General features: G+C 53.0%; 1 protein-coding gene across 4 annotated transcripts; it reads right to left on the bottom strand.

The window, feature by feature from the left end:
* Positions 1 to 91: 91 nt before the first annotated feature.
* On the bottom strand, positions 92 to 26,051 carry ADGRD2 (adhesion G protein-coupled receptor D2). Of its 4 annotated transcripts, XM_051637000.1 has the most exons (27): positions 26,012 to 26,051; positions 24,498 to 25,538; positions 23,148 to 23,225; positions 22,998 to 23,061; positions 22,252 to 22,482; positions 20,912 to 21,565; positions 20,317 to 20,427; positions 19,759 to 19,844; positions 19,075 to 19,356; positions 17,606 to 17,717; positions 17,079 to 17,213; positions 16,836 to 16,956; positions 16,044 to 16,149; positions 15,748 to 15,803; positions 14,519 to 14,645; positions 14,302 to 14,405; positions 13,943 to 14,045; positions 13,185 to 13,338; positions 12,317 to 12,450; positions 11,565 to 11,680; positions 10,211 to 10,331; positions 7,178 to 7,219; positions 6,920 to 6,973; positions 6,434 to 6,578; positions 5,826 to 5,884; positions 3,838 to 3,868; positions 2,671 to 2,913 (listed from the first exon to the last, which is right to left on the bottom strand). In XM_051637000.1, the coding sequence occupies exons 3-27, from the start codon at positions 23,193 to 23,195 to the stop codon at positions 2,798 to 2,800; spliced, it is 3,312 nt and encodes a 1,103-aa protein (XP_051492960.1). In that variant the 5' UTR covers positions 23,196 to 23,225; positions 24,498 to 25,538; positions 26,012 to 26,051; the 3' UTR covers positions 2,671 to 2,797. The 4 variants fall into 4 exon arrangements, with proteins under 4 accessions (XP_051492962.1, XP_051492960.1, XP_051492959.1 ...); XM_051637002.1 differs by lacking the exons at positions 2,671 to 2,913; positions 26,012 to 26,051 and adding an exon at positions 92 to 720 and having other exon boundaries at positions 24,498 to 25,694; XM_051636999.1 differs by lacking the exon at positions 26,012 to 26,051 and having other exon boundaries at positions 24,498 to 25,694.
* Between the last annotated feature and the right edge of the window lie 237 nt (positions 26,052 to 26,288).

Here is a 26,288-nt window from a genome sequence, read left to right as displayed (position 1 = left end):
TCCCCACACACAGCCCTGTACAGCCATGCCTGGCCATGAGATATCCCACCAACACACGGAGAGAAGGTTGCCTTTAAATTCAACTTTTACTGTCACAAGAATCTGCAAAAACCCCAACACGTTCTCTGAGCTCTAAACACTAGGGATGCGACAGGAGGATGAGTTGGATGCCAAGGGCAGAGGGAGAGAAAATGTAACAGCGGCAGGTGGGAGCCCCGGGAGCAGCAGGGTGAGGGTTTTTTCCTAAAGATGCTACTGAAGTCAGCTGCTTTAGAAGAGACTGGAAGCCAGCCAGTGTCTTCCTTAGGGCTCCAGCTGCCCCCCACTCAACAGGCTCTGCTGGTGACACCAGACATCCCCCAGGGCTCTGCTGGTGGTGCCGCTGCCCCGGGCCAGGCTCAGCTGCAGCAGCTACAGGAGCTGCAGGGATCCCTGGCCCAGCACACAGGCTGGGCAGGAGTCATGATGAGTACCTGTCTGTTGTTTGCCTGTCCCTGGAGAGAAACAGGGCAGACTTCATGACACCCTGTGAGCCCTCGAGGTGCCCCAGTCCTGCCTTGGTTTTGCCTGCACATGCTGATAGGAAGAAGCACAGAGCTAACCGCTCTGCCCGAGCTGGGACAGCCCTCTGCATGGAAGCGAGCTCCTCCGACCTGCCATCCTCCAGCTGCTGGAAGAGCCTTGGTGTTGTGGGTCCCTCACACAGAAACTCTCAGAAACCTAAAGAAAAAGAGAGACAATCTCAGCTGTGCTGGTGGGGAGGGAAAGGGGCCAGGGCAGCAGGTGCACCATGAAGGTCCCACAGCACACGGGAGAAAGCTCAGCCCAGGCCTGTTCTAGGACAGAGCAGAATGGGGCCTGTCACTGGTGTCTGCCTGTGGTCTGCTGTCCCACAGCCCCACACTCCTTCAGGGGTCTCTGAAATACCATTCTGATGGCAGCAGTCAAAGCAGCCCCCCCAGATATGGCCAAGGCTGAATGTAGAAACTGCTGCTTCCCCCTGCTCAGTCATTAGTCCACCATGCACAGCTCCAAGCTCTGGAGTGGTGAGGAATGAAGGTTCAGTGGGATTTAAGGAAAACACCAGCACTACCATGGCCCAGAGCACAGATGCCACATGGGCTGCACCTCCTTCTGTCAGGGCATCAAGGGCCTCTGCCCATCAGGAAGGACCATGGCACAGATGGCAGATGTGATCCCACCACAGGGCAGCCCTGCTGGGTCAGCATATGGGGGTCTGCATTTCTGAGTGCCCACCACATTAGGTGCTTTACTGGCTTTGAATTCAAGAGTCTTATAATTTTCTTATTATTTTAAACCCAATCTTATTTAACACAGTATGGTGAGAGTTGCAGAATTACTCAATATTGATCACAGAAAGGCTGGGCCATGGAGACAAGATCCATGTTGCTATGTGTGGCTTAGCAACATATAAATGTATTCAAACAGAATAATGAAATTATCGTAGGGAAACAAAGCAGCCATCACTTGAAGAGATGGAGGATGTGGAGGCCTCTTGGAGCTCTTGTTTGCCAAGACAAGGAAGACGGTACTTATTGTTTGTACAAATATGTGAACACCCCCCCCTCCCCCCCCCGGCCACCCCTGCTCACATAAAGGGTGTAATGAATCCAGCAGCTGCTCTGCAGCTTTGTACAGCGGGGCTGGAGCTCATTGCTGCGGCACACAGGGCCCCCCGAGTGAGCTGGGTCCTCAAGGTGGGGGGGCCCCAAGATCGGGGGTGGGGAGGGGTCCACAGGGCAGAGCACAGCTCACATCTGCCTCCTGGCCACAGCCAGGCTGCAGAGCTCCTCATTTGGGTGAAACTGGCCTGGGATCACCCACGTTTTATCCGCCCTCACCCTCATCCCACCTTCCTCATGGACCTGCTTCCTGCCTCCTGCACCCTGATCCAGCGTGGTGCCACTTGGAGCAGAGAAGAGGTGGATCCCACCTCAGATCCAGCACACAGTTTTCCTGGGAGACTGAATGAATCATTTAAGCCCTGAGCCTCCCATAATTTTAATTAGAGCTGGCTGGAAGTCTTCAAGATTCCTGGAGCAAAATCTGTCTCTTTTCAATAAACTATTTTGGGAGAAAACAAATACAAGAGGGGAAGCAGTGTCTGTTGAAATGACTTCTCTCTCATCCATCACCAAACACACAGGTTCATGCTTTTCTTCCCCTCGTTGTCCCCAAGAGCTACACGGCATTTTGTTCTGCTGAACAAGCTGTGAAGACGGAGCCTGCGACACGCGGAGCTGCCCGGGGGTCTCCCAGGCATTACAGGTGGGCTTTGCTGCCTTCTCCTTTCCCCCCCCCACCCCCTCCCCATGGCTGGAAGCACTTGTCTCGGAGCCCGGCGCTGGGAGCAGCGCTGCCGGCACCAGCCGTGCCGCACGCCGCATTGCACAGCCACAAGTGTGCAGAGGAGGGCTCTTCTGGCTCAAGGAGATCTTCTCCTTCACCCCGGGCTGAAGGGCTGCCCAGCCAAGGGCTCCCTCGCCCCAGGGCGCAGCCCCCCGGCACCCCGGCTCTGCGCATCAGCCCCGGGCCGGGGCGGGCACCGAGCCCGGCTCCCCCTCCTCCGGGCACATCCCGGCTTTCAAAAACACGCTGCGGGCTTCCCTGAGCAAACAAAACCAAACTAAACAACCCACCTATGTGCACATCTGGAGTTTAATGACACGCGTGGCTAACTGAACCACGCAGGAGCAGGTGAGAGGCGGGGGGCAGCGCTCGAGGCACCGCGGGTCGTGCTGTCCCAGACCCCAGCGCCTGAAACGCCGCAGCACATTCACTCCCGGCTGCCACCGTTTCTGCCTCGCTCGTGTGTCCCCTGTGGGCAGGAAAGCTGCAATGCTTCTGGGTGGCATCGTCTTGAAAACAGCCTAAGCATGCCCTGCTTAAACACTTAAAGTGGAGCAAAATCAGAAACCTGCTACTGCACTGCTTCCTTTGACAACAGAAAACGTAATAATGCAGAAAAAAAATATTATCTATCCTCCGTGCTTCTTCACTGCACTGCCTGCTTGAGTGACCCCAGCCAGACACTGAACGTGCTGGGGGTACTCGTCAGGGGTTGGTAAAAAAAAAAAAGGCTAAATATGCTGCACCCAGCCCCAGAGGACCTGGTGACTTGACCAAAGCCAGGAAGAGAAGTCAGGGCAGGAGCAGGGAGCTGTGGCTGGCCAGCCTCTCCCCAGCACTGCAGTCAAGCAGAGGTCTGGGGCTTAGGAGGGATTTCTGGTTTTAATTCTACCCACCTCCATGGTGACATTGGCCTTTCTACAACCTGAAATAGAAGACACTAAATGGCTGCTTTTTAAGCTCATAAATCCAGCCCTGTCTGAACACCCCACCTTCCCTTCTTTGGGAGCAAGTCACTTCTAACACCCACCAGCACTTTCTGCAGCAGCTGCTGGTTTAAAACCCCCCATGGCAGCAAAGAGCTGTTGCCTCCCCTGGAGCAGCCCAAGCCCTGCCAAACAGTGGGTCCCTGCAGGCACGGAGAGGCAGCAAGGAAGGTGCAAAGACACAGGGAGAAACCAGGTGGGTGCTGTGAGGAGGGCACCCTCGGCTGAGTCACGGGTGCTGCTGGGGAGAGGTAGCACCCCCAGAGGTGCCAGGGCTTCAAACCCCCCTCCACCTGTCTGGGGGACACAGATCTCCACACACTCTGGTCAGGACTGCATCCCCAGCAGCTGGGAAACAAAACCCTTCCAAAAGCATGAGCAAAAATCAGCTGCCCTCCAGGCAGCACTTCACTGTGCCACCACAGAAACCAGTGTCAGCAGCAACAAAAAAATTAAAGAAAATTAAGTAGGCAAATGTTACCTGAGGATTTGAATGCTGTCAGCTCTACAGCCTGAAAGAGGGGAGAACATTCATTAGCAGAAGGTACAGGTCTGAGTACTTCGCTGCTGGCCAACCCCCAGCCCACACCTCAGGGCCAAGCAGGGCTCCCTTAGCACCCACCTGCCCCTCCTCACTGTCTTTCCCATGAGACATAGCCCAGCCAGCAACCAGAGCCCTTGTCCTGGTCCCTGATGGACAGGCACCCAGCAGTGCACCTGGTTTCCACTGCACCCCTCAGCAGTGCCCGTGAGCAAGCTGCCACACCACTCCCCTTGCCCTGGGGTGACCTAGTGGGCTGGACATTTTACTGGAGGCCACAGGATAATCCAGGATAAGAGAGAAATTTCTCCCCTGTGCTGTGGTGGAAAGGGCATGCACACGCCTGCACCCTGTGCTTAAGTGATGCTCAGTGCTCTGTGAGGTGTGAAATTCCTGCTCCCAGCCCAACAGCAATAAATATCACCAAACAACATTTTAAAAAGCTGAAACACAAAGAAAATCTCATCTCTGTTTGTATCTTCACTGGTTCAATGTTTTGTCATTTTAAGTGTTTTCAAATGTTTTTAAGTAGCATCTTCTCTTCATCCAAACTATTGTGCAGCTGCCAGCAACATCCTTAATTCAGGGCAGCTTTGGAGAGTGCCATGACTCATTCAGCCAGGGTGCAGGAAAACCAGCTCTGACTTATCTAACCAAGGAGTCCAGAGGCAGCAAGCACCCGGGGGACAGTAACACCCCCTGGCACAGCCATGTTGACCACCTCTGTGGTGAAGATGGAGTTCAGATGGAAACTCCCCATGGCCAGCTCGGCACCACAGGGCTGGCACTGGTGGAGCACCGGGAGCCCCACAGCTGCAGTGCCTGTCAGCATGGGCAGCAGACCATGGGCCCTCCCCCCAGGCTGGCACCAGCAGCAGCCTCACCTTCTGAAGGCTGCTGTATCCACGTTGGGTAGAAAGGAAACAAGCATATTAAAAATGCAACGTTTAAGCAGCAAAGATACAGCAAAATCCTCAGTGACCCTCATGCGGAGGAAAGCGCTTTCTGTCTTTGCCTTCTAGGAAATGCCACGGCCTTGGCATTTGGGAGATGTGCTGCCTCCTGATGCTCCCTGCCTTGGGAACCTCAGGCCCCTGGGCTAATCCTTTTGGCCCACGCCTTGGATCTGGTGCCAGGAGCTCAGCCCTGCTCCTGGCTTACAGAGCCCGTGCCTGCCTGGCTGAGAAAAGCATCACCTACGAACGGATCCCGGTCGGCGTTCAACACGAGGGAGGAACAGCACTAACCAGAGTATAAATCATGAGAGATGGAAATATGGATTTTTATTGAGTGGCTTCAAAATGATATGCCAGCTATAGAAGTATTATCTATTGGATAAATAAGAGCTGTCTATGTGACACAGGTTTTCAAAGGATAAATATTAGAGAGGGAGAGAGATCCTTCAGTGAGAGACTCATATGAAAGTAGTGTCGGATTTTATTCTGAGGAAATTACAGCACTTGTATGTCAAGTGCATGAGGACTGATGATCATTTCAATAGTGGGAGATGGAAGTGGTATCAGAGTAGTCAAATTTAAATTGTTTCCTGCTGCAGGCCCTATATCATGCTCCTGCAGGCAGCACAACCCAGCCTGCACACCCTGGGGCAATGTGGCTTGCCCACCGCAGGGGACAGCAAGTCCCTGCTGCCCAGTTTGCATTTGCTGACCCTCCCTGATCCCTCACCAACAATCAGTAATTTCTGTTACACCCTGGGGCAGAGGAAATCAGCACTACCCTCAGTCTGTGCTCAGGGTGGACCAGTCAGGCAGCTTCTGGGACTTGCTCAACATGAAACCTTACATTTGTGCCAGAGCTGGTGACACTACCAGGTGTCCTGAGTCCAGCCCCTCGCTGGAACCATTGGACACCATCCCTAGGCTCTGTGTATGGATGGAGGTGGAAGAGTAACAGAAGACATTACATACCGGTCTCTCAGGTGACATAATTGATGAAATCCCCATGGGAATTTTGGCTCCAAAATTTCCTAGGGGGTGAAGGAGCACAATGAGTTTGCAGACTAGAAAGTAGAAACATTTGTGTTTTACCAAGAACACAGTGCTTTGTATCCCCTAAGTATCTCCCACTGAAGCAAAGGGACCAAACAAGTTACCTGCATAATTGCACCCACAAACTGCTTGGAGCATGCAACACTTTTTTCACCCTATTTCCTACTGCCACCCTTGCCCAGCCTTCTCCAGAAAATTCACTTTAAGACACAAATATGTATTCTTGCCTGAAGAGAATGCAATGCTGTGTAACATGGCGATGAGATCCCCTGGCAACCACCAGAGAGCCTGCAGGCATGAGCCTGATCCCTCTGAGATCCACATGCACAGCATCCCTGCCTTCCCTGGGAATCCTTCATCCCATGCTGCATTTGATGCACCAGACTCCAAGTGCTCACACAGACACAGTGTGCAAATGGGTTACACATGGTGCCCAGTGAATGTGCACTAAAATTCAAGCCTTGAGAATAACAGTTTTATGGTCTTATGTCACAGCCTGGGCCAAAAGCAATGACAGCCCAATTTACCTTTGTTGGTGATGTTCTTCACTGGAGGGTCTTTCTGCACAGGGCTTGACAAGGCACTCTCAGCTGCAGAAGGACTCAGTTTCCCTGTCTCCCAGGAGGTTGTGTTTCTTGGACTCGATAAATAGTTGATAGGATGAGAGCAATTCTGTAATGACAGAGAAGAGATACAGGACAGTGAAAACTGCAACATGCATCTTTGCTGGATCCATGTCCAACTTTAAAGATCAATTTCATCTGCACTGTGTCCCCTGAGACTTTGGCTCCCATCCCACCCTGGTACAGCAGGCTGCTGCCTCATCAGGCTAGATTACTTTTTGGGTCTGCATTGTCCAACAGGACTGCAAACGATGGAGACAAAAAACAGTAATATAAAAAGACTTATTTCCAACACCATCTCCGCAAAGCAGGCCCAACATACACCCAGGGCCCTGCTCTGGTGGGTGCCTGATGAACAAAGCAGAGTAGCAGGGCTTCCTTGCCACTTACTGTGAATGAGAGTGCTTTCTTCTTGTCCTTCATCCTCCGGATGGCATTCCTCACCTGGAGCAGAGCAAGGACATTAGAGAGAGCCACAGCAGGTTTAGCAGAGCAAAAGATCCTCCAGCAAGTCATGAAGAAAAAGTCTCAGAAGCACAGTTGGGGTGATGCCACCTGTCGCACCAACTACAGCCCCAGCTATCCCCCAGCTGCTCTCAAAGAGCTGCTCTGAAGAGTGACTGAGCCTCAGCCAGGGGCATCTCTTACCTCACTGTTATAGATTGCATAGACCAGGAATATGTACAGGCCCTGCAAAGGAGAGAGCACAGCAGGGTTAGAGCTGTACAGCTGGTCTGGGCTGCTTTGCATGGGAGGGAATGAGTTTGATGAGCACTAGAATGGGTGAGGCCTGGGAAGAGGCACAGACGGCGGGTATGGCACAGCCAGGGACATGATAGACCACAGTGTTAGCAGGAGCCTGTGGCCCAAACCTGTACCTGGAGTGCAGATCCAGAGGCTTTGCTCAGTGCCAAGCTGGACAGAGCTTTCTCCATCCTGCCAGCACGCCAGGGCTCTGGTGGTACAGTGTCAGCCACCTTCTCCCTGCTCATGGAAGTGGTGCTGCTGGGTGCACACACCAAGGGAGAGTGAACAATGACACACTCTGCCACAAATGCTCAGCCACAGCTGCATGTCCTGGGCCAGTGTGGGATGTGCTCCGGGAAAGTGTCTGGGCAGGCCCCGAGCGAGCATTGCCTGGAGGCCACAGCCTGGGGCTAATTACAGCTCCAGACCAACGATTTTGGCCTTAAGGCAGCCCTATCTGGCCCACCAGATTTATGTTGTATCTGTGGGGTGTTTGTTATCGCAGCTAGATAAATCAGCTGCAGCAAGAAAAGTAATCCATCTTGTCTCCGTGAGCCTGGCTCTTCATCTGCGAGCTCTTGGCCGGTGGCAGCAGCACCCTGGCGCCGTGCCATGACCCGTCCTTCAGCCAGCAATGCCGGGCACTCCCCCAGGCCAGATTTCTGCTCCGGCTGCCAAGGCAGGTCTTCCTTGAAATAATCATTCTGGATGAGTGCGGGGAGGGGGGGAGCGGCGGGGTCGGCTGGAAGGAGAGCAAGGAAGGAGAGGAGGCCCAGCTGCAGCAGCGGAGGAAGTGGAGCCAGAGCTCTGGAGGAGCCTGCCCCTGCCCCTGCCCCTGCCCCTGCTGCTGCCCCTGCCCCTGCCCCTGCCCACGTGCCATCTTCTCCTGGCAGGGCTCACGATGCCCCGTCCCCTGGCTCCCTGCTCATGGTGAGGCGGGTGCTGGGCGCCCATGGGCTGGGGCCCGCAGTGGGATGGATGCTCCCGCTCGCTGTCCGTCTGTCCCGCCCCGCACACCCTGTCCCGCAGCAGCGCCGGCTTCTGCTCCCCTCTCTGGAGGCGGGCGAGCAGCTCCATGAGTCCTGGCACCGAGCCAGCCCCAGGACCAGCCTTCCAGCCCTACCAGCTCCAATGAGGGCAGCAGGTTTTACCGACACTGCCCCTGGACAAGCGGGCACCTCCAGCCGGCACCGGGAGCCGCCTGCTCAGCTCCCTGCCCAGCGGGCACCGGCGCAGCCTGCCCGGCGTCCCGGCCGAGCCCCGGCGCTGCAGAGGGGCTGTCATGGCTGGTGTCGACGCACAGAGTAACCTTGAAGGCAGGCTTGGGCTTCCACAGATAAATAGAAAGCATTCAAACAAACAAACAATCCCAGCAGCAAAACTTCCCCGCACGACTCACGCATGAAGCAGCCCCCCTGCCTCCCCCGGCTGGCTCCCTGCCCGCCGAGCTCCCCTCGGGACCCTCCCCTCGGGACCCTCCCCTGCTGCTCCCGGGAGCGGTGGGGTCCAGTGCCTCTCGAGCTCCATCTACAGCTGCTTTGCCTCGAGGTTTGGAAAGCTTCTGCCAACGAGGGGCTGAGGCTTTGAATTGCAGGTGGCAAGCACATGTCCTGGGACTTTTTGTCACCATGTGTCCCTGAGTTTCAGATATGCTGAGGTCCTGGGAACAGGCCTGGCTCAGTGCAGAACTGAGCGCTCCTGACTGCTGTGACAGATACAATGTGCTTTGCTCTCTTAACCTCATATAGGCTGGTTAAAATTTTAAACTCTTTTGATGAAATCAGTAAACTTAGAAGCAAATATTAAGTATTGCTTTACACACCAGGGTTAGTGCCTGCCCTGTGGAGATCCCTGGTAATAGAAACATTAACAAGACTCTGAAGTATGGTAGTCAAAGCCATGAACCTGGAAGACACCAAGACAAGCAAATATTCCTAAAAATGTTGCCAGATTATGCTACCTAAAGAGGAATGAAGAGGCTGAAGCAGATGACATGACTCACCCAAGGTCTTGCAAGGGAATTCCAGCCTCCCTGTGCAAGGCTCACCTCCCCAGCCTGCATTGCAATCTCTTCCACCAAACCCTCCTGCATCCCATCAGATTCCTGTGCAGCTCTCACTGGGCACAAGGAACACCCCTGGGGATGCCCTGCATGGCTGCAGACAGTACGGATTTTAGGGATAAAGATTTCCAGTCCTTGATTCTTAATTCTTGTCTCATCTCCCTGTGATAACACTGACCTCCCAGGCAAAGGAGGGTGGTTCTGCCTGAACAGTTCTTGGGCCACAACCTCTAAGTGTGTCTGAATGAGAAGCCAGTGGAAAAAACTCATCCTGGAACATGCTTCACCTAAGCAGCAAGCAAACACACTCTGGCTGGACGTGACCTTTGGGACACTCTCCATGACCAGCCCTCTCCAGTGGTGCTGGCACACATGGCCCGTCCCTGCCCTGCAGGAATGAGGCTCATTTCACTGATGCAAACACCAGCTGGGGCGTCTGCCCCACTAAACTGGACAGTTACCACTTTAATTATCCGTTAAATGAGCAAATCCAAATTCTAGAGGAGTTCCCTGCAAGCATATCAGTTTGTAAGTGTCATTCTGAAACCATTCATGTCAGAAAAATCTCACATGACAAACCAGATTTGAACTGAAAAGCTGTGGCACCAGTGGGACACTCCAGAGACTAGTGCTGAAGGCGCATCAGATTAGCAAGGTCTCCAGAGCTGTATTTCCTATCTTGGGAGCATGAACTTAGTTTCCTCAGGCAAAAGAGCACAGCTGTTTTCTCCCACAGACTTGGGAAAGCTGGGCTGGCCTTTAGAGCTGGCAGATGTCCCCAGCTATTGGGACAGGCAGAGTACATTGAAGCGCAAGAAGCCACTGATACCCAGTTGGTGTTGATGTGAGGATCCACCTGGGACAGGACTCACCTGGAGGGAGTTCAGCACGATGAAGACATAGGCCCAAACAATGCTGAGGTGGACAAGGACGCCACACACCCAGGTCAGTCCCAGCACAGGCAGCAGCACCAGGATGGGCTTGGCTGTGGCCCTGTCAGGAAGAAGAGCTCATGGTTACCTGGGTGCATTTCAGAGCTGCAACATTTTGCACTGGCACCCACCTCCCAGCCACCAGGCTCCCCATGTGGATCTCTGCTGTGCCCAGTGTCCCTGAGCCCAGGGTGTCCTGGCAAAGCTCCCCAGTCTGCCAAGTGTCCTTCCTGGCTCTACAAACCCAGCCCAGGGCTTTGCCATCATCTCCCTAGGGCATCTGCACTAGGTTACAGACCACTGAGGGAGGACATCTGCCCTGGAAATGCTCCACAGGTTTAGGAGCATCCTGGTCTGATCTTGCAGTTTAGAAGCAATGTTCTCCATACAGCTCTCCTTCCCCAGCAAGTGTCTTTCAGATGATGCGTCCACCAAGAGGCACCCAAGATGGTGGCTATGGAACAAATGCCTTTGCAAACAAAATTACTTAAGAGGGGAAAAACTAACCATTTCCCCTCCCAGCCCCCAGTGTGCCAGCCCTGCGCTCTATTTATCACTTAGTTAGCAAGAAGGGAGCTCTTTGACGTCATTAGCCATGAGAAAACAGCTATTTTCCCCCCAGTTGCTGCTCCAAGGAGGGCTTCTGTATTTGTTTTATTAGCATATGGATGTCAGCCTGCCCTCCAGCAATGCCCTATCTTTGCACTTCTGTGAATTTGGGGAAATTTATTTATGATACAGGGGAACAATGCGTGTCTAGCAGGGGTACCCGGCGCCAGCTAACAACAATAAAGATTCACAGGGGATGATAAAGTAATGACTCAAGCAGCAGTTTTTTAGAGGTCTCTCTATATTGACTGATTACAGAAGTTCATACCATCAGCATGATTTTCAATCTACCAAGTCCCAAACTCCCACAGATGATGCTTTTTCTAACAGCAGACGGCCAAGCCCCTGCTGCCCCTACAGCTGCCAGCCTTCCGCAGGGCACACACGGGTGCTAAGGACAGGATGGGCGTGAGATAAACGCAGTCACTACCCCTTCAAACTGCAATGCTCTGGGAAGTGGAGAGGAGTCACTTCTGCAGCTCAGAGCTCTAAGAAATTCCAATTCTGGAGCAGACTACCTTGGGGTGATGCACAGTTACCCTGAAGGAGAAAATCCCTTCTGCCCCGACTCCCCCAGCTCCTGGTCTTTCACTTCACCAAGCCAAGGATTCTCATTTAACCCTGATCCCACCATTTCATACTCAGAGCAGACACAGCTGGGAAAACCAGCCCCTCCCCATCTCACCATATTTGTATTCCAATCTGGCTCTCCAGGCTGCTGTTGGGCGTCAGCATCTTTGATCTCCTGCGAGCACTGGACACAGTCACCATCACCACCCGGCACAGCACAAAGGTGTTCACCTGTCAGGACAGAGCCAATAGGCCCAGAGACCTCCTATAATCCCAGTTCCACTGGGGTGAGTCTTTTCTGCTGGGGACTTTCTAATGAAGTGTCAGAAGTTCGGAAGAAATGAATCACCCCTGAGAAAGCAGTGAATACAACACTTCATCCACACATGTATGAAATCTAGAAAACTCATCTCAAAACCTCTCCTGGAGAATGTCTTTCCTGTTAAGGGTCTACTCTGGACCTCTTAAACGTTACACCTTTTTCTGCTACTATGTTGCCACATCATGACACTGATACTACTTCAAGGTCACAGATGTTCCCATATTAAAATCAGCCCTTCAGTTAAGGCAATGTCACAGCCAACCTACACATTCACCCACATTCCTAATTTAACAGCTAATACAAGAACTGATGAGCAAAATTTTCGAAAGCATTTTTTCTATCAAAAAGCTACTTTGGTTAGAGATTTGTGTTGTGAAAGTGTATATATAAAGTATAACAAACATCTTCCTGTGACAGCAGCAGGCACCAGGAGCCCTGGGAGGAAGCACCTCAGCTGCAGAAGTGCTGGTACCCCTGAAGCTGCAGATTTTCCCTAAAGCCAGACCCAAGGGAATCCCACCTTCCCCATGGGTTTTGGCACTTACAGCCAGGATGAAGAGAACAGGGCCCACAAAGGCCCAGACGACGTTGGTCCGAACGTTGAGCCAGCAGTGGGTGTCGGCCACGTACTTGTTGAAGGAAGTTGCAAGGGTCATCCCCACGATAACAACTGGGAGGCCTGCAGCAAAAAAACACAAGAGCAAACCCCAGGAAAAGCAGAGGTGACCCACGTGGGTCCGCAGTGCTCTAGACAATTGCTTCAAAACCCCCATGACCAGACACGCTCCAGCATGAGCCAGTTTAGCCTCTGAAACCCCATGAGCAACATCAATTTACTGCAGCTGAAACCTGTCCTGGCTCTGCAAGACCAGATTTATATGCTGTCAGCATCAGTCTCCTAGATATAAAGCATTTTAAGTCCTGAGTCCTGATCAAAGCAATTTACTCCTCAGATTGCTTTTTTAACAAAAATGGACAATCAGAGACATAAACCAATAAAAAAATATTTGAGCCTGATGTCCAACTAGGTGTGTGTTCTGCAAGGTGCACTGACCTAACAGGGTGAAATTCAGCTTATTCACACAAATTCTGTGTCACTAAAGGGCTCACTCAGTACAAGGAGCTTAGTCAGGAACATATTTATATTTTAATTACTAACAGAAAGTAGTGATGCTGTGCAAGAACAAGAACTTGCCATAAACTTCCTCCTCCATTTTTTTGGTATTGAACTCTCGGATTTAGAAAAATAACATAAATGTGTTTTAACTTATATTCTAGAACTGACCATTTGACACATAAAGGCAAGAAAGGCTCTGCAGAGCAGTGGCACCCAGCTCTCCTATTGAAACTTATGCCAGACAAAAGAATTGACCCATTTTTCTGAGTGCCTAAGGCAGAGGAGTCTGTAGATACCCCAGCCTGTCACATAGTAGAACTTCATTCTCCTGTCTTCACTCATGTTGACTGCGACCACCTTGCTCCACAGGAGAAGCCCCTCTACCAGCATCCACGAAAAGGCTGCCATGAAGAAGAGATGAAGGAAGGCAGTGATGGTGAAACACATCACCTGGAGAGAAGAGAAATCATGGGCCTTTTCAGGAGGAGTCCTCTGGGAGCTTCTGAGCATGGGTGATCACACAAGGAGAGAGCGACCTGCAAATTGTGCTGCTGAATGTGCAGGAATGTATGCAAACATCCACAAGGACCAGGAAGAGTTCCTACAATTGCAACACACAAACAGTCCAGCTACTGCAGCTCACACGGATTTCATCTGTGTGACCATCTCAAGCCACAGAAGAGTGAACTGAGAGAATCTTTCCTGCAGTTCTTGGACTTTCTTTGCAGGTGTCTCATCTCAGAGCTGCTTGATCCAGCCCTGGGATGTGGAAGAGGACACAAAAGGGGAGAGGTGTATATGTTGCTGTTTTATAACTACTTAAATTTCCTGAAGGATTTTTTGTCAGAAGAAAGAGGTGAATTTTCCTGACAGATTGCACAACGCTCATATGCACATCTCCACACACAGACACAATTCTTTCCTAGGTGCAGGTTACAGGTAATTCATGAAATGTTAATAAAAAGTATTACACTTCTGTTCTCTTTGTTCTGAAAATAGGGCTTTAGCAGGCCTGGTCCTGCTGGCTGAGCAGGGCACTTTCTGGTGAGTTTACCTGGTTGGTCTTCGCCAATTCACTGAACATGAGCAGAGCTTCTGCTGCAGCCAATGCAAAGATCAGGTTCTTGTGCACAGTTGTTCGTTCACTCTTGGGGACACTGAGGAGAGAGAGAGGAAGCCATCAGCTGCAGCCAGATGAAAGGGAGTACATGTTCTCACTAGTCCTTGCTGGGCTGCTCAGACCTGCCTGGATGATCTGCCATCTCTGCTGCTCACTGCAGAGCTCCCCAGCCTCTCCCTGCACACCCACACCTCCCCATGCTAAACAAGGATACCTTGTTTGTGTTCCTGTTCTGAACCAAAATAGCGAACAAAAAATACAGAGAAGGCTACAGGTGTCTGGACTTTTCTTACCCAACTGCCAAGAATAAAATGAAGGTAACAATCAAGGCACAGAAGGAAACTCCACACCCAATAAAAGTCAAGGTCTGCAGTGTGAACTCCTCCTTGGTGCTCCTCTGCTCCAACCATAAAAAAAGAGAAAACACAACCCCCCCCCCCAAATTAACCACAGTCTGCGTGCCATTCTGGCACCCACCCTAAGGTTCACAGAGAAAGGTTCCTTTCTAACCTGCACCTCATAGACCTGCAGCAGCACAGCAAAATTTGTGGTGTGGTTGCAGAAACAGGCAGTGGAGTCTGGAAGAGATGTCACTACAGAGCAGCCAGCTGTGGACCACATCCCACCAGCGTCTGGGCTAACATGAAGAAAGGAAAAAAAAAGAAAGGAGAAAAAACATGGGAATTACCATCCACTTCAAGAGAAAGCCAGGGCATGAAGGGAACATCATTCTCCCAGAAGAAGCAGAGTTGAAATAAGGAAGAAGAAGATATCAAAGACAAGTCTTCTTGTGGACTTCCCTTTAGCTCATCCTGTCTCAGCAGATCTGTCTTATCCATCAGATACACACAAGAAAACAGGAGTTGCGTCAGTGTGTGCACTGAAAAGCACAGTCTGGCCATCCCTGCCTTGCACAGAGCTCAGTAAGTGTGCAGCTCTGGGAAGGGCTCCTGCAGCCCCTGCACTGAGAGCAGACATGTCTGATCCTCCCCTGGGTTGCCTATGCCCAGTGCACTTCCACCAGACTCTCAGTTTTCGGGACATTTTCTCCATTTTCAGGTCAGCCTGTCTAAAGGCAGCTGATCCCTGCTGCCTGGGCAGACAGCAGAGCTCCAGGTCCCATTTCCCTGGGGAGAGACCAAGGCTGCAGCAGGACAGCTCTGTCCTCAGCACTGCCCCCCCGGGCCTGCCCCACTGCCAAGGGAAGATCAACTTCAGAGCAGGGCTAGTGTTTGTGCAGCAGCCAGCTCCTCCAAAAACACCCTCTTCCCACCTTCCCCAAACTGATCTGTGTCTGTTACAAGCCTGGGACTCTAAGGAGTTTTTTTGCACTTGAATGACTTAATTACCAATCCATAATATATCACAGTCTCAGTTCTCTCACTCTGGTGACATTCAGCAAAAACACATCTCAGTGCCAAGCAGTATTTATGAGGCATGGGAGTCCTGCAGTCTGTTGGGATATATATCTTGGACCAACCTTTCTTTGTTGCAAGCAACAATCATAATTAACTGGGGCTTTCCAGTTTAGTTGTATGTACCTCATTAAAGGTCACTTGCCTGTGACTTTTACAAAGGAAATCTTCTCAGGAGAGCACTCTGCTCCAGCAGAGAGATGTCAGCATGCAAAGCAGGCAGAGAATTACTGATCTCTACTCTTACCATTGTATTTATATAATTATATTTGTTTTTGCAGTGAAAAAGAAAAGCTCATAAATCTGGGAACTGAAACCAGGCACCTGAGGCTGAAGTTCCAGAAGGCACAAACGGGTCCCACCAACTGATCAGGCAGGTCCTGCAGGCAGAGATGGAGAAGAGATGACACAGCCATGCACGCAGGCAGGGCAGTTCCCTCAGCCAGGTGGCACGGGACAAACACCAGCCCAGGGAAACGGGAGCCAAGATGGGAGAGCTGGGCATGGGACACCCCTGAGCCCCAGAGCTCTGGGGGCCCAGAGCAGAGGCCAGGCACGACCTGCATGACCATGCCACCAGTGGGGAGGTGGCTGGGAAGCATGGGTGCTTCCCGGGGTACCTGGACATGGTGCTGCAGGCGGTACCGCACAGACGTGCTGATCTCCTGGTAGTCACTGAGCACAGTGGAGGAGATCAGAGCAGTGCCCACCGCGGTGCTCAGGTACCTGTGAGGGAAATGGGCCGATCAGGGGCACAGGAACCACACGGCATGCTCAGAAAATAGGGTCTCATGGTATACAAGACAGCAAACTGATCCAGAGCCACCTGTGGAATGCTTCAGTGCCACCAGCACAGCGCCTGGGCACAGGGCAGGAACCACTTCAGGTCACCCGGTGGACAGAAACCCCCCGCTGCCCCTGTCACTGCAGGTGGGACCCTGCAAACAGGCTCTGGAGCCTGCCAAGAGGCTGGCGCTGAGCAGCAGCGGCTGAGCCCGAGTGGCAGGGAAGGAGCCCGCGGGCCGGGATGCGCGGGCGGCCATCCCCCCCTAGTGTCCACAGCTCCCCGGGGACCGCAGCGCTGTCATCGCTGCCCCAGCGCATCCCGCCACCAGCCGCAGGGACCCCCCGGCTCCTTCTGCCCCGGCGGGGGGGACCCTGCGGCTGCCCTGTCCCCAAGCAGCCCCCCAGAGCCGGCACCCGGGGGACAGCAGCGGGCAGCCCCACTGCCAGCGACAGCCCTGACACCCCCAACCGATGTCACCACACACACTGCAGGAACGAGATGGGATGGAGCAGGGTGGGGGGGACCCCAGAGTAGAGGCACCGAGAGATTCCCCCCGGGGACGAGGATGAATTCTGCCGTGGGGCTCGGGGGGCAGCCCGGGGGTGCCGGGGGCTGTTCCACTCACTCCTGCGCTCCGCCCGGGGCAGCCGGGTGCTGGGGGGCAGCAGAGCTGCCAGCGCCGGACAGGCAGCGCTGCAGGGCGCCGTAGCCAAACCACAGGTTTTTCACCGTGACTCTGCGGAGACCTGGACAGAGAGAGCACCGAGAGCCCCGCGGGCACCCGCAGCCCCCGCCTCAGCAGCAGCCCCGGGCTGGGGTGTGACAGGGGCTGCAGGGCACCCACGGCTCCACAGCCACCCTGACCTACCTCTGGCTTTCAGCCTCTGCATTTCTTCTGCGGGAACTTCAATGAGGTCGTGCCTGCCTTTCTCAGGGCTCCGGACCAGGTACACATCCCTGCCCAGCTCCTGCCTGCCCAGCTCCAGCTTTCTGATCTCCATCCCTGTGGAAGGGGCGCAGTCAGGTGCTGAACCAGGGCTCAGCCTTCCTCCAGAGCTGCTGCTACAGCAAAGTACCACAAGGACATTGTAAACCCAGCCGAGACCCACAGCAGCAGCAGACAGATCCCTTTCAGTGCAAACCATGTGCATCTGGGCCCAGGTTGCCTCCTGCACCCAAAGGTTTCTTACAAGCCTTTTACAACCCACAGTGTGAGAGTTATGACCCACACTGTGACACTTCTGCATGAAGGAAATGGGGAGAAAGCTGATCACAGGGTTAGCAAGAGATGAGCCAGAGGAGGAGAGGTGGAGTGGACTTGGGCTGGGAACCAGATGGGATGACTAGCTGGGTCCTGGTGAGATGCCATTCCTAAGCTCTGCCAGTGCCACTCACCGACATTCCCATGCTGGATCGTGATCTTGGTCCTCCCTGCAGTCAGCAGTGGGGCCAAGAGTGACACCATCCTGTCACAGAGCTCAACAACAGCCATGGGCCCTCTGATGACCTGCAAACATAACAGAGCAATGAAATCGGCACCTGCACTGCCAGCCCACACTTCCCACAGCTCACAAGAGTTCCTGAAATGCTTGGCTCCTGGTAGAAAAAGTGAAGTTGGGAGTCAAGCCTTTTGCTTCACTTTTCTTTGGTTTCCTCAATAAAGCATGTTCCCAGTTCCTTCCGTTCCTTCCGCAGTGGAGACAAGACTGGCAATGAGGGAAACTAGCTGGTCTTTATTAAAAAACAAACACAACCCCCCCCCAAAAAAACACCCCAAAAACCAACCAACCAAAAAAACCCAACACACAACAAAAACCCCAAACAAACAAACAAAAACCACCCACACATTAAATCAGCATGGCAATTTATAATTAAATAAGTTTCTGTAAAGTACTGATTTTTTTAGACCTAGCTTCTGATTTTTGCAGAGCTGTAAAACAACCACCCTCTCTTCCTGGAAAAAGCTTCACTGAGAAACAGACTCCTCTGCTGGAAGGGCAGTAGGTGACTGGCCCCGTTACTGAGGTCCTGTGTGTGTTGGGCAGTACAAATGCCACCCCATAGTACTCAAACTCAGCCCCTTTCTCCCTCAGCAGATACATGGGCTGCACCAGCTCAATTGGGCCAGAGCTGGTTTTATGCCACTGTCGAGAAGCTGTGAGTAACTGTGGCCATGGAGACACGAATGACTCCAAGTGATGAGGTAAACTTGAACTATTCAGCATCTTTCATCTCTGGAGGTCCCTGGCTTGGTTCCTGGAGCACTGGGCAGGCCAGACACTGTCACACATTTCCCAGGGACAGGTGGCAAGTGCAGGCCAGACAGCAGACACAAAAGACCTGCGTGAGAAGGGAAGAACCCAATGGACAAAATGCTGCTGGGGGTGGGATGATGGAAAGCCCTCTGAGTGTTCTGAGCAGCGTGGGGGCTGGTGACAGAGCTCCTTGGCAGCCCACCCATGGAAAACACAACAAACAGAGAGGGCAGGATGTGGGAGCAAGGGATCTACAAAGCACTGGGAATCAGCAAACTGTGTGTAATCCTGTAAATCCAGGCTGACAAAGCAGAGAAAATTGAAAAGAGCTGAGACAAGGTGCAAGGAAGGCACTACTTGTTTGCAGAAAAACCTTTTTGCACCTCCAACAAATGAGTCAACACTAAGGCCCTTATCTGAGCTGGCCAAGAGGCTCCAGGCCCATCTTGCTGCATTTTCACAATATCCAACATATGTCCAGAAAAGCTGGATGTGACCACACCAGGACAGGCCCTCAGCCAGTGGTCACACAGCAGGCCAAGGAGCTGCACACACAACAGGAGGAGCAGCTGTGGCACACAGCTGGCCAGGCTGCTGGTGACATGTTACCTGGCCGACTGATGACCAGGTTTCAATATTCTGCTCTTCCAAGATTAACTCTGTCACTTCTGCATAATATTGGCCCAACTGCTCCAACATCTCCAGGTCCTCTCCCTCCTGGACTTCCACATCAGAAACTTGTTTCAGTAACTGAAGCACTGCAAGGAGGTCAGATGGCTCCAGCACAGGTGTCTCTTCCTCCCTCAGGACAGTTGCCAAGACATCAAGAGCACCAAGAGCGACAGAGAGGTTCATGTCTTGGACATCACTTGTGAAGATGTCGTCAGGAATCTGCAGTAGAAAAGATCTTTTAGCTCAGTGCAGAGCCCTGATTCTGCCTGACCATCAGCTCTGCCCTGGCAACGCCCTTCCTGCCCTCGCTGCTCAAGGACATCTGCCTGGCACAGCAGGCACATTTAGGGGAAGAAGATCTCTACTGACACTTTGAGCCCTCTTGCCCAGCCTCTTGACCCCAGTGACAGGAGTCAGGCTGAAGCAACACTTCGCTTGTGTGACCACAGCACAAGGAACAGCTGTACTGGTCACACTCTTCAACAGCAGCTCAGAAGAGACCACAGGTGTAACTACTGGCAAAGTGACCTCAAACAGGAGCAGGTGCCAGCAAGTCCACCCCAACAATGGCTCCTGCCTGCTGCTGGTGCCAGTTCCCACTGCTGGGGCTGCAGGACTCACCACAGCCCTCCCTGCACGCCTGTTGATGCGGCCGGCGAGGGAGCGCCTGGATCCCAGCTGAGCCTCCTTCAGCTGCCAGTAGGTGTCTGAAAACACAACAGCAGAACCGCTGGGGTGGGCTCCAGCAGTGTGGGAATGTGTTGTGTTCAGAGCCTGGGGAATGGTCCGCAGGTGATGGGTAAGTTGGTAGGACAGTGAGGGCAGTGAGACTTAGCACAACAAAATAGTTTATAGCAAAAGGTCCCATCTGGAGAGCCGGTCTAATGCTGCTTCCCTGCCTCTTCCCCATGCACCCCTGGCCAGTGAGTCTGGAGATGCCTGGGCTGGGAGGCACCCTGCAGCTCTGTGTCCCCATGCCATGCGACTGCACAGGCACTGCTCAGCTGCAGGACAGTGACGTGAGCTGGCAGAGGGCATGCAGCTGACGCAAAGTCACAGCTACACCATGTTCTGCATGCAATCACTTCAGGGCAGACACGAGGCCTCCCCAGCACTGGCCATCACCCGAGGTGGGCTCTCCAGGAGCGAATGCTGTGGAAGTAACAAATCAATAAATACCAGATGCTGTACCCTTTGTGTGACGACAGATAAAAGGCAAAGACTGCAAACAAGAGGCGTAACCGAATCCACTGCTGCCAACTTCAAAAACTCGGCATTCCTCAACAGGCCCTGTGGGAACACACACAAAGAGAAGGCCCACGCTCCCCAGACACACCATTCCCAGGCAGGTATCACATTTCCTGCAAGCAGCCCACAAACCCTGCTGGAGACAAAAGCTGCAAACTGCTCCTTCAGCAGCCCTACAGCTGAGCCAGAGCAGAGACTGGGCTCAGAAACTGCTTCCCATGTGCTGGTAAATACCCTCCAGAAGGAAGTCAGAGCTGGTGGCAGTGCCAGGACCTGAGTGACTTATCAGTAATGTCACACTGGGCTGGCTGAGGGGCAGATCCCACCTCCCAGCAGAGCATCCAAGCATCACTGACAAGCAAGCCCCTTCTCTCAGCAGCAGAGGAAGGCTGTGATGAGCCCAGGACACCTGAACTGTCTGTGCTCGGGTCACTGCTGGGGGCTTTGATGATCAAGACTCTAGTGACAACTGTGCTGACCCCTCCCTGCAGGAGGGAGCTGGAGTAGTGAGGGGAAAAAGACTTACCTGGGCAAAGGAACTGTGCAGTCACTTCCTCGACACTGCTTTCCACCTCCAGAGTGTTTGAGCTCCACCCAAATACAAGGTCTTGCTCTACCATCCAGCACGACCGAACCTTCTCAATCTGCTCTGCACTGAGGACTTTCTGCCAGATGTGCAGGTCGGTGATGTTCCCACTGAAGGACTCCTTTGCCCTGAAGGTGCCCCCCAGAGAATCTTGATCCTGCCCAATGATGAAAGTCCCCTGGCCATAGATGGCCTGGGGGGCAGGTGGCCCTGCAGCACACAAACCCCTGGCAGATGCCCTCCTTTTGCCATCAGCATAGATGGCCCAGGTCCCATTTTCCTGCTGCCAGGTCACACAGAAGTGATGCCACTGTCCATCAGCACGGAACATGGGCAGGTATGGGGAATGGTGCCCATGGACTATGAGAGCAAATCGAACAAAACCTTCCTCGTCAACAAAGCCACGGAGCTGGAATTCATTAATAAAAGCTGGCACAGCATAGGAGAAGACAGTAGCAACCTCCTGGGTCCTGGTGTCCCACTGGAGGTGGGCACAGGCTGTGACAGCAGGCAGTGCTGGGAAGTCAGAGAGTACCTTCACATATTTTGTGTCTGTTTTGTCTCTGAATACCAGGACAGGTACAACGTGGTCCCCTGGAAGGAGAAATTTCAGCCAACATAAAGGAAGCAGCACGGGCCAAGGCCTGCTCATCTTCCACTGGGATGAAACCATTATTTTCTTTTGCCTCCTACTCAAGCTAAGAACTCATGGGCCCTGCAGGCAAGGACATCTGTAAGCATGCAGTAAAGCTCCTGCTTCTCCTGTGCCTGGAGGGGATTGGGAAGGCAGGCGAGCTGAGATCACATAATTTTGTAAGTGTAACTTACAGAAACTTTGGATTCTAGCAAATAGGATTGCAAACAATAAAACTGAAAGGAACAGCATGTTCCCAAGCATCCCATGCCATAGCAACCAAGAGCGTAGTCAGATAACACCTTTGAGGCACCTGCTGGGGAATGCCTGTTCTCCTGGTCCTGTCCCTAACCCCATGGCTCTGCAGGACCTGCAGGTCACAAACAGTGAGGGTGGGAAAAGCCAGACCTGCTTACAGGGAGATGGCACAGGAGGAGAGAGCAGAGGAGCCCCTCAGCAGCTCTCTTCTGCTGCAATGCACTGACAAGTCTTGAGAGTGACCAGGCAGCTGATGTGTCCTGGGTATTGTTACCACAGTGACAATAAAAAATGAGTGGCAGCTTTTCCAGTCAGATTAATTTTTCAGGAATGAAAAAGATCCAGCAGTGAATATGTCTCCAAATAGTCCAAGCCCACTTATACTCACATCTCCGCTTTGGTTTGTGCAGGACACCATCCCTTTCATTCAGCCAGACAGAGCCTCTGATGTGGTGGGACTGCAGCAGCTTGCTGAAGAAAGCTCCCTCACTGCCTTGGGGTTCGAAAAGTAACTGAGCAAAGCGTTGTTCACAGAATCTGTCTGCATGCCACCAGTCCAAAGCAGTGGCCACATATTCATACACATCTCTTGAGGTCTCAATCGTGACAGGAGCAAAACCTGGAGAAAGACACACACACTGTGGAGGAACACAAAGCCTCTCCCATCTGCCCTCACCACCACATACACTACAGGGTCAGTCTCTTGCAGCATCCCCAACACTTACAAATAGTGCCTGGTGCACCCAGAGGAGCAGAAGGCAAGAGCTCATCTCCATATTCAGCCCTCAGGATGTTCAGTGAAGCAGATATGTACAAGAAAATTTTCTCATTTTATACCCATTTTCCAGCTCCTACCAGCCTCTGCATTTGCAGATGCAATTTGAAAGCACAAAATAATCTCTTTTGTTCAGTTATAGCGGCACAAAGACCAGGAGCTGAGCACTGCTTACCTGGTTTCAGACCGTACTTTCACAGCCAAGTGAATACTTCGCTATGCAAACACTATTTCAGACACAAAACAGGGTATTGGAAAAAGTTTCTTCAGCTCTGTCTCTGGACAACTTTTTATGCATTGTTTCTCTGTGCTGAACATTGCTTGTAAAAACATACAGAAGTGCTGATAAAACCACTGACCTTTAGAAGTCTGATTCTTGGCAAGGGCTGCAAAGGCAAAGAGACTCCTGGACAGACTACTGACCTGTTGGAGAGGGTGTTTTGTAACTTTGTAAGAAGCACTAATATTATCTCAAACACTCAAATTATAAAAAATATTGTAAAACTCACCAGAAAGCTGAAGAACCAAGAATGAGTTCTCAGGTCTCTTCTAGCCATGCTGACCCACGGGAAAGCTTTCACCCTTTGCTAGAACAAACAAATTATTACTAGAGATGCACTGCAGAAACAGAGGTAGCTCAGACTGTTTTCCTCAGAAAGACTTGAATAAAACCCAAGAAAACTACTCTAAAATACCTGTCCTGGGTAGAATCATATAAAAATAATTCTCATTTCTTCTCAGAAGAAATCAAGGTCTCAGTTTAACGTTTGTTTCCAGGATACAGAACAACTAATCGTAAAACACGTGCAGGTGTGTGACATTAACAGGCAAGTTACCAGTGTCTGTGTCTGCACGAACGAAACACAAACCCCATCGTCAATTGCATTGTTAAACGGTGCCAAATCACTGCCAGCTTTCCTGATTTCTTTTAAAGCCCCCAGGAATACAGCACCAGAACGGGCCCTGCAGCCCAGTCAGCCCAGTTTCCCCCAGCAGTGCCCAACAGGCAGCTCAGCAGCAGGACCGGCGGGCACCCTCTGCAGCTCCTCTGCTCCGGGGAGGAACCCGGGGCTGTATAAAACCCAGTAAAGTCGTAGATAAGGGCACGTAAAGATACCAACATGGAAACTGGCCGTGTGTTCTCCGATGCAAACAAGTCCCACGGCCGCCTCTGCCAGCCGTGAGCCATCCCCTCCTCTGCGGGGCTCTCGGGAGCGCGCAGCGCGAGCACGGGCTGCGCAGGGACCGAGGCCGGTGCTGAAGCCCGGACTCTCATCCATATATTCCCAAACAGCCTTCCAGAGTTCTGCAGTGACTTACCCACCCAGAACACAGTTCCAAGCCCAGGGCAGAAGTGTGTTGGGCTCTGTGCTTACCGCCGGGAGACGGGGCCGGTGGGTGCTGCCCCCAGACCCCGCGCGGTGCCGGGGTCCCCGCGGCCGCGCTGCCGCTCCCGCCCGGGGGGCTCTGCGGACGTGCCGCGGGAAGCACGGAACACGGTCTTGGCAGGAATGACAGCGCAGCGAGGGAAGTGCAAGTGACCCAGCAAGGCTCTGATCACAAACTGGGGGGCCCGGGAGAAGGAGGCACCTCTGGGAGCAGCTGGGCTGCAAAGGGGGTGCGGCGGCAGCCCCGACGGACAGAGGTTCCCCGCTTCGGCTCCGCGGGGCCCCCGCGCCCGGCCCCGCACACCGCCCCGCACACCGCCCCGTCCGTTCCCTCAGCTCCGGGAGCTCCCGGGCACAGCCGGGCTGGGCTGGGCGCTGACACCCGGTCCCTGGGGCGGTGCCGGGGTCGCGCACCCCCACCCTGCACCCCCAACCCGCTCCCCCCGCCCCCGTTAACAGCCCCGCACTCACCCTCCTTGCCGCTCTGCGCCCTGTGCTGGCAGCGCGGGGACCCTCCTCCCAGGCAATCACTTCTCCATGAAGTCCCCGGCAAAGCTTCCCAGGAAATCTGGCACGTGGTCTTGGCAGAAGAATCAGGTGGCGGGGGAGTCACCGGGGATCCTCCCGGGAGCAGGAGCGGAGTCCGCGGGCTCGGGAGCGCGGTGGGGAAGGTCGGCTCTGGAGGGGTCTGGGAGGAAAACCAGAGCCCGGGCGGGCAGGACGCTGGAGGGCACAGCCCTGCCGGCTCTGGGGGCACCTCCAGCGCGTCCTCCTGGGCTTTCCTCGCCGAGTGGCTTCACTGTTGAGGCATGTCCTCAAGTCCGGGCCCGGGAAGGCTGGAGGGCCCCGGGCACCCGAGGGCGGCAGAGCTGCTCTGCTGATTAGTGCCCGCTCGCTTTGGCTACAGCAACAGGCACACGGTTCCCACTCCTCCCCTCTGCTGCATGCTTGAATCACGCCGTGGATTCACGGGCAACTGGCTTTTGTTCTTCAGGGTCTTCGTTCCGGGAATGAAGGCAATTATCACATCCCAGCGCCTCTGCTCGCTGCAGTAAATCTCTCACAGAAGAATGGACCTTGGAGGCAGCTGCTTCGGGCTGCTTAGTCACCGCTGCCCGTTGGGAGCCGGGCTGGCACCCCTGGCAGCACAGCACCCAGAGCCAAGGGCTTGCAGAGCCACAGGGCAGCACCCAGAGAAGGGTCTGCTTCTTGCTGCAGCTTGGCCACGTCTGGATCCTGCTCCCTCAGAGTCTGAGGGAGCAAAGGGTAGGAGGCAGAGCCCAAGTTTACACCAAAAGGAGGAAGAGTTCAAAGTGGTTTTTGATCCTACAGCTGGATTAGGTTTGATGAGAGTTCCTGAGCAGACAGTATTTTCTGTGTGCCCATGTCTTGGACAGAATTCAACCTTTTGTAACAGCACTAAATGCAGTTTTCTGGTAGCATTAGAAAGACTCCATCTCACAGCTTCCAGCATCACTCCTCTTCTCTGCAGCCATACAAATAAACCATCCCCTGTGCACACGCAGAGAGGTGAAGAAAAGTTTCCTGTGCTCATTGAATCCTGTCCAAGTTTCTAGCCTCACCTACACACATTCTAACTTCCATAATCACACACTGGGCTTTCAAGTAAGACTTAATGCTTTGGCTGGAATCAAGGAGAGCTCTAGAGACTCTGGAAGAATGCTTCACTGGTGTTTCAAAGGAAAAGTCACAGCCAGCAAGTGGAAGCTAATTGGCACCTTGTTATCCTTTCACCTAAAATCACACCTGGAAGGCCCCAAAGAGCACGGGCTGCTGAGCAGGGCCAGAAAGCAGGGCCCAGCTCCTTTGGACCCCTCTGCTCTCCAGGGGGTTTCCTGCAGCCACACGTGGGCACTGCCACCTATTTGCTCCTTGCCATGGCAGCAGAGTCATCACCGCTAGTGCTGGTAATTCATCATTGTATGGGCACTAATTCCCACAAAGCAAATACTCCAGGCACTCACCTGTCTCCTGAAGGCAACACCAACAGCCTCCACTTGTACATCTTAAAACAAATCAGAAATTAGAGTTCTTAGAGTTAAGAGGTGTCCACCCAGTGCGAGGTGACATTTGATCTCAGGGTGGTTAAGTGGTAAAATCCCAATGTCCTTTTAATGCCTGTAAATCTCTCTAACAAGCAGCAGAGCAAAGGGCTCATTTTCTTGTGCATTTTGGGTGGTGCTGTCACTCTGGGTGAGCTTGTTTCTAAACAGGTTGTGATAATGTTTGCATGGAGTCACT

Source organism: Apus apus, chromosome 19 (genome assembly GCF_020740795.1).
Source record: "Apus apus isolate bApuApu2 chromosome 19, bApuApu2.pri.cur, whole genome shotgun sequence".
In the NCBI taxonomy this organism is placed as follows: domain Eukaryota; kingdom Metazoa; phylum Chordata; class Aves; order Apodiformes; family Apodidae; genus Apus; species Apus apus.
The sequence above is the reverse complement of the archived record's forward strand: the minus strand, read 5'-3'. Positions and strand labels throughout refer to the sequence as shown.

What these genes read in the sequence shown, in the direction of transcription:
- ADGRD2 (XM_051637000.1), bottom strand. Translation starts at nt 23,195, where the DNA reads ATGGCTAGAAGAGACCTGAGAACTCATTCTTGGTTCTTCAGCTTTCTG. An exon ending in CAAGAATCAGACTTCTAAAG is followed by an intron (nt 22,483 to 22,997) that starts GTCAGTGGTTTT and finishes GTCTTTCTCCAG; the next exon opens with GTTTTGCTCCTGTCACGATT. An exon ending in GAAGAACATCACCAACAAAG is followed by an intron (nt 5,885 to 6,433) that starts GTAAATTGGGCT and finishes TTCACCCCCTAG; the next exon opens with GAAATTTTGGAGCCAAAATT.